This window comes from Aotus nancymaae, unplaced genomic scaffold (assembly GCF_030222135.1).
Source record: "Aotus nancymaae isolate 86718 unplaced genomic scaffold, 86718_ANA_hifiasm-v0.15.2.pri h1tg000016l, whole genome shotgun sequence".
NCBI lineage: Eukaryota > Metazoa > Chordata > Mammalia > Primates > Aotidae > Aotus > Aotus nancymaae.
In genome coordinates, this window is record NW_026988428.1 from 81,384,321 (window position 1) to 81,397,145 (window position 12,825).

General features: G+C 33.6%; 1 protein-coding gene across 2 annotated transcripts; it reads right to left on the reverse strand.

Moving 5' to 3' along the window:
• Window positions 1–3,847: 3,847 nt before the first annotated feature.
• Window positions 3,848–12,530, reverse strand: RERGL (RERG like). 2 transcript variants are annotated; one of them, XM_012447716.2, is made up of 5 exons: window positions 12,426–12,530; window positions 11,233–11,289; window positions 8,214–8,287; window positions 7,134–7,282; window positions 3,848–4,429 (listed from the first exon to the last, which is right to left on the reverse strand). In XM_012447716.2, the coding sequence occupies exons 1-5, from the start codon at window positions 12,475–12,477 to the stop codon at window positions 4,147–4,149; spliced, it is 615 nt and encodes a 204-aa protein (XP_012303139.1). In that variant the 5' UTR covers window positions 12,478–12,530; the 3' UTR covers window positions 3,848–4,146. The 2 variants fall into 2 exon arrangements, with proteins under 2 accessions (XP_012303139.1, XP_012303138.1); XM_012447715.3 differs by lacking the exon at window positions 12,426–12,530 and adding an exon at window positions 11,562–12,173.
• Window positions 12,531–12,825: the final 295 nt, after the last annotated feature.

The following is a 12,825-nucleotide window of genomic DNA, read 5'->3' on the forward strand; positions in this document are numbered from 1 at the left end:
TTTGCTCACTTTAGAAAAATGCAACTTATTATTTTTAAGACTTTTCAAGTTGCTTTACAAGTAAATTATGTTCACAAGAAAACTGATATTGGGACAATATCATCTTCTAGACAATTTTGAGTCTAGTTGGAGAATTCCTTTTATTACCTCATTTTCTGTAGTAAGAAAACCAAATATTTCATATTGGCTGAGTTGCTGAGGGTTTTAATGAATTATTTTTTCTGGTTGTCTATCGCCATGCAACAATTCCAAAATTATATATATATATAATGCTCACAAATCTGTAGTTGGGGAAGGGTTCTGTGGAAGTAACTTACCTCTGTTCCACATGGCATCAGCTGGAATAGCCCAAAGGTTGTAGGCTGGAATCACCCAAAGATTTACTTGTATATGTATCTGGTGGTTGTGTGGTCATTAACTCTATGTGCTATCTCCAGCCTGGTGCCTTCAAGATAGCTGGATTCACACGTTGACTCACGGCTTCCAAAGTAGAGTCACATAAGATAGAGAAACAGATGGGAGCTCTGTCTTCTTTTCTAACCTGGCTTCATAGGTCATACACATTACTTCTACTTCTATCTGTTTGTTAACATGAGTCTGTAAAACTGATCCACATAAATTGGAAGGGAATTGAAAAAACCTTTTGATGGGAGAAGTATCAAAAAATGTGTATATGTGTTTTAAAACTGTCACACTATCAAAGGTGGAATTAATCTAATAATTTCAAATATCACTGAAAAATAATTAGCTATTCATTTCTGAAATTACTGCATAAAAATTTTAATATAAACTATTATTACTACATTCCATATATTCCTTATGACAAGGTATGTCATATAAGTTTAATTTTCTAAAACATCAGAGTAAAATTAAAAATTTAAAACACATGCAAATATAAGCAGTATCTTTAACAGAAAAATTTTGATCTCTGACTTATTACAGTTACATATGCATAAATTAAACTATTATAATTTAAATATCATTTAACATTAGAGTTACTACATTTAACATAAATAAATATGCTATGTTTAATGAAAAATTGTCCCCAAGTGATCTTTCTTTAACTGGAAAAATGATTCTAAGAAATGAAGACCAAATCTCTAAAAATGAGATGATCCAGAAGAAAAACAAAACAAAAAGCAAATTAAAGTATAACTGCTTGTACTGATAAATATATGTATACATAGACAATATTAAAACTATCAAAGATTAATAAAATGTTTATAAACAGTTGACCGTGAGTGCATCATTAAATTTGCTAAGATAACTTTATACAATAGAAGCTTATTTTTCTTTCACATAGCAATCTAACATAAATATTCCTAGTTGATAGGAAGCTGTCCTCACTTATACCTGATATGTTAGTGCCAGCCAGAAGAAAACTGTGCCTCATGACAGTCTTAGACAGAGATGGCCACAAAGTTTATTAACAGATGGAAATTATCCCAGTTGGCAGAATTTCAAGTACACTTTGTTGCTACCTTGTAGAGTAACAAAGTGGACACTATTTCTAGGCAGTGATTAATAGTTTTTGCAGTTTGTCAGAGATAAGGTAAAGCTGGAATATCCATGACAATCAGTTTTTTTTTTTAATTTATTTTTTTTTATTGCATTTTAGGTTTTGGGGTACATGGGAAAAACATGCAAGGTTGTTGCATAGGTGCATACGTGGCAGTGTGATTTGCTGCCTTCCTCCCCTTCACCTATATCTGGCATTTCTCCCCATGCTATCCCTCCCCAACTCCCCACCCCCTCGCTGTCCCCCCCACTCCCCTCTAACAGACCCCAGTGTATAGTGCTCCCCTCCCTGTGTCCATGTGTTCTCCTTGTTCAACACCCTCCTATGAGTGAGAACATATGGTGTTTGATTTTGTGTTCTTGTGTCAGTTTGCTGAGAATGATGGTTTCCAGGTTCATCCATGTCCCTACAAAGGACGCAAACTCATCGTTTTTGATGGCTGCATAATATTCCATGGTGTATATGTGCCACATTTTTCCTGTCCAGTCTATCATCGATGGGCATTTGGGTTGGTTCCAGGTCTTTGCTATTGTAAACTGTGCTGCAATGAACATTCGTGTGCATGTGTCCTTATAGTAGAACGATTTATAATCCTTTGGATATATGCCCAGTAATGGGATTGCTGGGTATTGACTCGACAATAAGTTTTAAAGGAAAGGATGTGAATGGATAGCTCTCAGAGGGATCATGAAATACACAGAGCTTTGGGTATCATGTTAATACCCAGCAGAGAGAGAACTTTACAACCAGCCGGACAGGATGACCTGGCTATCAGATATCCACCTGACTCTTTTTTTGGCCATCTCTCCTGTGTAACTGACCCACAATAACAGTGGCCACGGTGGCAGGGATGGAAGCAATGCATGGGTCCACAATATAGACTTTCCCTCAATGTGGCTGATTAAGCACATCCCTTCTAAGTATCCAACCAGTCAGTTTCCGAAATAAAACCTCCACCCTGGGTGTGGCACCATTTCTTTGGGGGCTAGGAGAGTAGATAACAAGCTGCAGGTTAAATGCTAGCACCCAGATTGTGCTGTTCCAGGATCCTATGATCTGCATTGCTATTGGACAGCACAGTGCAATGGCAGTATCCATTGATGTAAAACAAGGCAGTGGATCTACTGTTAACTCTGATCCATAGAACAGAGTCACTACTAAGCTTCTCAGAGTTATCTCTGCCATTTCATCAATGCATCCTTACTTCCTGAGTAAAGGAAGTCCCCTGAATTCTCCCAGGGATCGAAGTCAGATGGTGGGTTCTTGAGACTAATCTATTAATCGTAAACTCCTCGACTTCACATCTTTATAAACATTCTAAACCTATTTTGTACATTACCACATAAAGTTCTGTTTTCTCACTACTTTCACTTTGGTGTATCATCAAGATCACACTTCTAAGGAAAAGCAAATCTATTTAGACCAGCTCTAGGTGTCACTCTTACAATGTTGCATTGTGACTCATGGTGCGTGATATCATGTCAGTAAATTTTCTTCTATTCAGTTTGATATTTTGTTTCAACCCTCTCCAAGGCCACTCCAACACTCTCTATTAAAGATCTTCATCCATTGTCTACCTTGGTCCCCAGTTTCTTGACAATGCTTATTAACCAAGTGTGTACATGTAGCATTGTTTGTTGTCATAATTTCCAGTTTCTGAGACCTAACTTTGAATGTCAGCAATTTGGCCACAATTAAGCCTTGGATCTCAACTTGAAAGACATCTTGCGTCAAAGGTCCACAAGGGCTGTGGCAGTGGTACAGGCAGTCGTCTAGGAGGTAGATGATTTTCTTAGGAAAGATACAGTAATTAGGGTAACCTGAGAAGAACCAAAATGTTTGTACCTAATCCACAAATACTCATTTCAGGGCAACAAAGTCCTTAATTATAAATTCCCCAATAAGTTTCTACTTCTCTCTGTCCTGTGATGTATGAGTTTCTAAATCTTTTGATCTAAAAAGGACCTTAGCTCTATAAATTAATACATCTGTGATAATGACCCTTGCTAACATAGTGTGTAACATGAAAATGAGGCAGGGTAGACTTTTTCACCATCAGAGCAACTATAAAATATATATACTCTTGGGGAAGGAATTTGATTAAGTCCTAAGTTATATTACAAAATATGTATAGTATTATGTAAGCTACTATTGTAAAGATACTTTTAAAACAAATGCATGCAATTCTATTAAATAAATCAAGAACTTTCACAGATTGATAAATTAAGCTCTGTGACATATTAACTGTATGAATATAATGATCCGTTTCATTCAAAAGAACTATATAAAATAAAGGTAAAACAAACTATGTCATGATTGTTTAATAAATTCATATAAGCAGAGTTTATTTGGCAAGACAAATTGAAGAGCTGTCCATTAGTAGGTTAGAGTGAGTACAATGCTATACAGTAAATTAAAGGCTCTGTGTGAAGCAGAGTAAACAGGATACAACAATCAAAAGTGCAAACTGCATGTTTGAAAACACAGCTGTGGTACACGTTCAATTATTTCATATCTCCGAGAGAATTCTTTTTACAGAAAAAAAATCGCATACAAAGGTTAGATGAATTATCATGTGAATGTTTGAAACTCTCTGATACAACAAATCTCCCAGGATTACAGGTCTACTAAACAGATTTCCTTCTCTTTCCAAATACATTATTGATCAATTTGGCCATTGATTTAGATCCACTGGGTCGTCTCTTTTCTTTGAGTTTGACGTTTATCAGGATGTCCTTGACAATTCTGATGAACATCATTTCCACCTCCAGAGACTGCTCTGCTGCAGACAGTTCACAGAATTGGCATCGGTTATCCAGCGCCAGCTTTTGCCCTTCTTCCCAGCCAACCTCTCGTACATGACAAAGATCTCGTTTGTTGCCAACCAAAAATACTGCTGATTCCACAGCTCTAAAATAGAGGTACACAATTTTTAGCAAGATTGTTTTAACAACTTTTTTTAAACACATAAATTTATAGCTGAAGGATTATAAATAAAAAAATTGAGTGTGTATGTGTGTTACTTACGGTCATGCGTGGGTATAGTTACACATAGCCCCATTTGCATAAAATTATTTTAGATAGAATGTAGTAAATGGCACAGAAGCAACAAGGCTCTTAAAGCCTAGGATTTGAAGTAACATGGACCTATTATTGAATTCTGGGGCTGTCTGCCAACGGAGTATGATTGTTACCTTTCCCACTTTCAGTGTCCTTTAATGTAAAAATGTGGTACATATTCATCATGGAATACTATGCAGCCATAAAAAAGAATGAGAGCATGTCCTTTGCAGGGACATGGATGGACCTGGAGGCCATTATCCTTGGTAAACTGACACAAGAACAGAAAACCAAATACTGCATGTTCTCACTCATAAGTGGACCTAAATGACAAGAACACATGGACACATAGAAGGGAACAACACACACTGGGGCCTATTGGAAGGTCGAGGGTGAGAGGAAGAAGGGATCAGGAAAAGTTAACTAATGGGTTCTAGTCTTCATACCTGAGTGATGAAATAATCTGTACAACAAACTCCCATGACACAAGTTTACCTATGTAAAAAACCTGCACACCTACCCTTGAACCTAAATTTAAAGCTTTTAAAATGTCAAAATGATCCTCTTCACAAAGAATTCCCACAGAGATTAAAGCTCATGGAGATTATATATGTTAAATGATGTATATAAATATATCTAACATAGGCCCAGGCAATGAAAGTTGCTTACTAAGTATTATTTTTCACGTTCCTTATCAATTGCAAGAGAAGAGCTACCAATGTCTCTTTACTTATAGAGTTATTGTAATTGAACAGTCAATTTAGATAAAATTTTCATAAGCAAAAATATTATTCAATACTTATTGCTGTTTTTGCTTAGCTAATATCTATTATAACATACTCTAGAGAAAATTGTATTACCTCACAAACCTGTCCAACTCTCCTGCTTAAGAAAATGTGCCTTTGTTAAGATAAAATGTCTCTGCAACTATCACAATATCCTCCTTGGTTATAGTGAAACAATACCAAAATAGAATTTGAATTAAAGAATATAGTAAAATCACTAGGCTTTAAATGGCATGGAACGCTGCAAAGATATCTACTATAAGGAAAAAATGGGTGAACACAGACAGTCTTCAATTCTTATTGGCTCCGATTCCACTAAAAGTTGGTTTCATTCAAATGACAGTGTGTGGTGAACTTTAAAAAAATGTTACTAAGGTCTTTTTTTGGTCTACTTTATGAAATTATTGAAAAGGGTAAATGAGAAGGAATATATACAAATGTTTTCAAGGGTGGGGCACAAATATCAGATATAATTTAATGAAAGTGATATACTTTGCTTTCCTAGTCTTTTACAGATTGAGAACTGAAAATATTCAAAGAATTATCTAATCAATAAGTTAGAAAGATTTCCTGAAAAATGTCCAATACAAATTTTTATGCTTTCAATGAAGTGTCCTTGAGTGATTACTTTGACTTGAAGAAGTATCAGAATTTTATTCCTGTCCCATACCTACATCATGATGCTTAAACATAAGATATTTAATGATTAAAACAATGGAGTCCTAAAATATCAGTCATATTATAGGATATAAGAGCTATGAGGCACCTCAGTAAAATCACAACTGTTTCTCTTATCCTGCTGCCACCAGTTAAATTAGAAAAATGAGCTCTAGAGTTTAAAGTGGCTTACTTAAGGCAAATCAAAGGAAAGCAAGAATGTACATCTAACTCCAGGGAAATACACCTTATCAATGATTATCCCATGATTTCTGTATAGTGGACACTTAAAATAGATATAAAATGTACACATGCCATTTCTCAGTAATAATATTGTGCTTTTTTTACTTGCCAGATTAGAATGCTATTTAGATTTGAAGGACAAAATTGATTAATAGCACAAGAATTTTTTATAATCAACACATTGAGCAAAAATAAATACTTTATGGAAAAGGTCAAAAAGGCTGAAAAAGGGGAAAACTAAAATGGAAAACTCAGATGCTTAAACTTTTATCTGTTAATGAAACAATGGCTTACGGAACAACCACGTCTTCCTTCATAGTTCTTTGTGTCAAAACAATTAAGAATAAAGAATTGTTGATCAGCCCTTTATTGTAGGAGGTAAAATGGAGAAAAATATATTCTCATATTTAGAATTTGTAAACAGTTTGATTATTCAGTCTATTTTGCTTTGATAGATTGAACAACCCAGTGACTAGAAATTGGATTTCACAGGATGCCAAATGTAATAAATCTGGATTTATTTAGTATCCTTAACAATTTTGTGAGAATGAAAAGGAAAGGTTGGAAAGCGAACTATCTTATATACAAAAGACCATTATTTTGCAAGTGAGTGTAATGTTAACAATAGAAGCTGTCTTGTAAAATAGCCATTTACTCAGGGCAAGTAACTGTTTATGTCAGCCAGGATATAAAGCATTCTCATCTTATTCCTTTTACTACATGTGTAACTCCTGTGGAATAGGAAGGTGAGTTGTTCAGGGCTGTTAAATTTTGTAATTGGAAGCCTGTATTAAACTCTTCCTAATGATGCTTACAGCTATATGATGATTTACTAAAAAGGAAGAAGAAAGGAATGAAAAATACCTTACCTTTTACAATGACTAGTTTGTGGCGCCCGGATTCTGTAGATCAGTGCTTTCGCAAAAGCAAATGAAGACCTATCACTGATGTCATACACAATAACAAACCCATCTGCCCAGTGAAGCTCACTTGTGAGGGAGAATTTTGCTTTCTGTGTCTGAAAATAAACCAAGTACGTTAAAAGTGTTGGGATCTAATACAGTTAAATAATAGAGACCCATTTCAGCTGAAGGAGATATCAATAAGCTGAATACTAATATTTTCTAAAATAGAGTTTCTTTGTTTCTCTCTTATTATTCTTTCTCCTTAATTAAAAGTGATTAAATGTAAAACAGAACTATAATAAAGTTATATTTATCTCATTTTATAACTTTTCTAGAAGACATCTCCACTTTTTCTGAAAATTTGATGAGCTACAATAATTGCCTTTTGAACTAAAATTCACATATTTGTTTTGAAAATATATAATTTTTAATCTATGTTAGTAAATGAAATACCTATTGATTTTTGGTACTGGATTTAAATCAACAAAAACCAAAAATATTATAGAGGTTTAGCTAAAATATTTAAGGTATATTTTTATTTACCAAAAATGATCTGTCTCATATAGCTGTTTTGAAACCCTGAACAGATGTTCATTTTTCTCTTATTTGTATAATCCCATTTTAACTGCTTTTGCATATGAATGGACAAGGAGGTTTGCACTGAAAATCTATCTTACTTACTATGTTCTATTGACAACTGGTTAGTTATAAGTGTAACTTAGGGAAAATATAAAGTGAATTGATAAGCCACTTAATTATTAACTTCTGACAGCGACACTGTGACCTGATAGAAATATGCTACAGAAACAGCCTAATGCTGCAATTTTAAAGATATTTGTGATATTATAATTTTTTACATTATAGAAGTGCAAGATAATGGAATTGACAACACTAGAAAATAATCTCTTAAATTGAAATGAGAAGAAACTTTGGTTTTAACACTGCAACTTTTCACTTACCCCCATACAATCTTCAAATCATGATTTTTTTTAAAAAAATCAATCAATCAGTTAATCAATGAAAAGACTGTTTTGTTTTACTTACTTGAGAACAAGGGTCATATATTTCTAGATTTAGTTGTTTTCTTTCCAAACACATATGCTTGTTATACACAGAGTCTGCAAAAATATGCATATCCACTGTCAGTATGAAAACACTCCAAATGTGAACTCATACCTGAATCACAGTCTGAAAAATTCAACCCCTCCTATTTTAGTGGAATCATATTGTCCCTTTTTTACACTACTGGTGACTGAAAGCATGTATTTGTTGTATTTGCTCAGATATGCTTCTTACAAATGAATCTCACCACTCTGTCTATTCACATACATGCCTTTGTGCTCATATACTTATATTCCATTCTATTGCTGTAGATGGAACATCTATGTTCCTATCTAAAGCAAATCCATTCCCTCTCAGCTAGGGATGATTTCCTCTCACATACTGAAAGATATGGCTTCAGTAATTCTACTTCCCTCCCATATGTCATATTTTTCCTCTTTATTATATAAGCAGCAGCATCTTACAAACCTGAAAAATTTCTTCTAACTTAAATGTAGTATGACTTAATCCTTAATTCCATATCTTGATTTTTTTTTGCCTTATTGATACCATTAATGTAGTTGGTCACTCCTGCCTTCTAAAACTTTCCTTTACATGACCTTCAAGGCAACACTATCTCCATTTTTTTTTTTAATTCCTTGTTGGTCTGTCTTAATCTTTTTTGTTCACCTCCCCCACCCACACTGTCTTCTCACATTTCAAACATGGATCCAGTTCATAGAGCTCTTCTTTACCTAGATTCCTTTTCAGATCTCTTCTAGTCTCAAGCCGACACACGCCAATTATTTCAGATGAACCCAACTTACGTCTGAAGCGAACGTCATCCCTGAACTCCTGACACAAATAACTTGCTATTGGCTATCTCCATTTAGATACTTGATAGATATCTCAACCTTAACACACCTCAAGCTGAACCCCTGATATCCCTGCAAAGGCTGCATCTTCCACAATTTTCCATTTTGTTAAATGGCATATCCGTAACTCCAGTTTCTCAGGTAAAAAACCTTAGGATTAACCTTGATTATTTATTTGTCTTATGTCACATATTTATTCCAAAATTTATGTATTCTAAAATTAATTTATTCTAAAATTCCTTTTTAGTCTACCTTCAAAGTATATCTTGAACTTGTCTGTATCTCATCATCTCCATTGCTAACACTCTAGACTAGGCCACCATCATTACTTGCCTAATTTATCACAAAGCCTCCCAAGTCATCCTTCTGTTTCCATCCTTCCTCTAACCTCCTTCCTGTTCCTAGCGTATTCTCAATACAGAAGGAAAAGTGAACCTTGTAGCCAGATCATGTCACTTGTCTGGTCAAATTTCTTCAATGACTCCTCATTTCTCAGAGAGTTAGAGTTGGCTTCTTAACTCCTACCAGGTTACATTTAATGAAGTTTGTTATAGTTTAATGAGAGCTTAAATTGTGTTTTCAGCCTGTTCCTTCTAAACTTTATAGATTTATTATTGACTCCAAACCACAATATTTCCTTCCAGTCATTTAAAATTATCCGCTCTCAAATCTCAAAAACCACCAGCAAGTGTCAACAATTCTCACATTTTTAGAATTGTATTATTTCCGCTTCTAGTTTTAATTTATAAAGAGGAGTCATTTTACCTAGTTTGCCCTCATAGAGTTAATGAGTTTTTGATCATTTGATTGTCTTTTCAAAAATGCCTCTAGGTCTTTTATTTTTCATTGAGCTGTAACAGCCAGAATGTGTAAACATTTCATTTGTTTATATAACTATACTATACCAAAGATTAAGTTGAGGACTTTTGTTGTTGTTATTGTTTTTTCAATGGCATATTGTTTTATGTTTCCTTTATTTTTTAGTTCTGGGACATCTTCTCATGCCTGAGTCCTAAATTGTATGTTACACTGACCTTTTTGACTGATGTCATTGGCCTCACAAATGAAACAACAAGAATTTTTCTTTTTATGTTCTCAAATTTCTATAATCAGTTTTCAGGCTCTTGCCCTTAAATGTTGATAATGTCATATGGACTGAAATACCATGTTGAATTCATGTAGGAAAAAACACAATGTAATATATTAAACCTATTTTCTGAGATACTCTAATTATGCTACTTTACGATTGAATGCTAAAGATTTTTGTTTGTTTCTCATGGAAAAACATACTTGCAATCATAAATGCCTCTTATTCTAAATAAGTAATAATCAACAAAAACATTCCCCTTTTTCCCAATTTTTGTATTTTCTGTAATCTGTCATTCTTATATTTAAAAAAAAGAAAAAATATTCATGCCCTCATCTCATTCCTTCAATAGGGTAAAACATTAGTACCATTATATTGTTTAATTGGTAAGCCAAAAATATGCTCAGAATTATTGCAAAATTTCTCACTTTTTGTGTTGTACTATTTTCCATACGTTATGCTAATTCTAGTCAAAAAGACAGAAATTTATAGAAGAATTTGTGAAACAATATTAAAATTATATCAGAATGCCCTGATCTGTGTTTTAGAATTTTTCTACATTTATGTAAATGACTTAGATAATAATGATATAATCTTTAATCAAGGCATAATTTTCCTATTGTTTTCTTATGGTTTTACAATAAAAATAAACTTTATTCTATTGTCAGTTGTGGTTTTAGTGTTAATTTTCTCTTGTTTTTTAAAGAATGTGATTTAATTTCATACTGTTTTATACCTTACAAAAAAAATACTCATAGTTACATGTTCTACAATATTTTGAAGAGAGGATCTTAGTTTTACTGTTTTTCCACTTCCAGACTTTGAAACCAACTGACTTTCTAATACATCTTACTTAACATCAAATTGGGTGAATTTTACCATAAAACAACATTTAATTTAAGTTCCTATTTTGGCATTTCTAATCAGAATATGTGAATAAATAAATAGCTTTATATGCATAAAAATGATGTAGTCTATCAAAATGCTTCTGTGTTCTTAAGTGGGATTTAATTACAATGTTAAAATTTTTAAGGTAAAAATGTCTAGAGTGGTGACTTACCAAAATTAGATGCATATTCTCCAATGAATCGCTTAGTAAGAAACCTCACTGTAAGGGCTGCAAAGCAAACAATCTAGATTTAGGGCTGTTATATTTTATGATCCAGATAATTTGTTTATGTGCATAATGTTTTAGTTCTTAGATCAAAAATATGCAAAAATTAATAAAGATATTTAAATTTTATTAAATTCTGTTCTAAATAGTAGTTAACAATATTTCCATGATACAATCAAATGACTAGAAAGCTAGGAAGAAAGTGATCTTAAAGTTCTGCACATTGAAATCACTATGCAGTTCATTCATTACCACAAAAACATAAGGCCACTTACCTTTTGTAACAGAAACAGATTTCTCATTATATTTGAGATGCAAGAATTTGATCATCTGTTTATTTTCTCTCTATCAAATTCAGTCTGACTTCAAGGAACTATATGTAAGAATCACAAGGACACTACCAAGAATTTGCAGTTATTTAAGGACATAGGGATCTACAAATCCAGGAAATAGAAAAAGAATCTCTGGCATCCGTTCATCATGTCGCAGCTCCTGTGTTTGGCCAGTTAGGATGTTATGATTCTTCAGGCTCAAGTGGCTCTATTGGTGGCATCCTGCCATTATAATGTGACCAAAACCAAAGTAAAACACAACAAAACAAAAGCATGACTTCCAAAGTTAGAACACATATTGCTCAGTTCCAGGACATCCACCAAGCCATGCCCCCTCAAAGTTCTTTTATCTCAGTAACGCCACATTTAAAATAGTGTCCACAAATATCCAAATAACTCTCGACTCTAGTTTCAGAGAAGATGAGTTCTATCAAGATCACTGTTTGGCAAACTAGTCAGTATGAGGGCAGGTGTGTTGAAAAGAGATGTAGGTGGGATAGTGATGTAGCGATTTCCTGTTATTCCTATGACTTGTAAACATCAGTAGATCAATATGGAAATTAACATTTCAGATAGTTATCTTGCTGTGCCTGCCTACATATTCTATAAACATGCAGCTACTTGCCTATAAACGTGAAAACTCCTAGTGAAAAATAATGTGCATATCATCCCAGTGAGATAATGTTATTATAGATGTATTTTCATATATATATGAAATATATATATTAAAAATACATGGTTAATGGTTAATATGTCAATGTTTCTCACTCTTTCTACACTCATACCATAGAAGACATCACTACTCACCAGATTTGCCTGTTCCTTCACCACCCAAGACAGCAAGCTTCACATCATTCATCTTGCTTTTCTGCTTCTTGGTCAGTCCTGTCTTCTGGAACTATGCTGCCCTGTGACAAGCATTTTTTTTTAACTTCCTTTTTATTGCTACTCTCAATTCTCTAAGAACAGCTCCGCCCCATATTCCTACCAGCCAAAAATAACATTAAAAATGTTTTCCTAGAGTAGTTTTCAATTCAGTTTTAATATAACATTTTTTTAAAAACTGGAGTTACTGTTCAGACAAAAAGGCTTGTTAAGATAATACGTATACATGTATAACAGAACCTTAGCTTACAATTCTCTATTTTTGTGTACCTGGAATCTACTTTCTTTTAGGTCCTAAAAAAAGCATAATTTTTTTTCATTT

Bases quoted from the DNA above. Each gene is read 5' to 3' on its own strand.
- RERGL (XM_012447715.3), bottom strand. From the start codon at position 11,616: ATGATCAAATTCTTGCATCTCAAATATAATGAGAAATCTGTTTCTGTT. The intron at 11,290-11,561 runs GTAAGTGGCCTT...TTTGCTTTGCAG, and splicing joins ATCTGTTTCTGTTACAAAAG to CCCTTACAGTGAGGTTTCTT. The intron at 7,283-8,213 runs GTAAGTAAAACA...GTTTATTTTCAG, and splicing joins TATATGACCCTTGTTCTCAA to ACACAGAAAGCAAAATTCTC.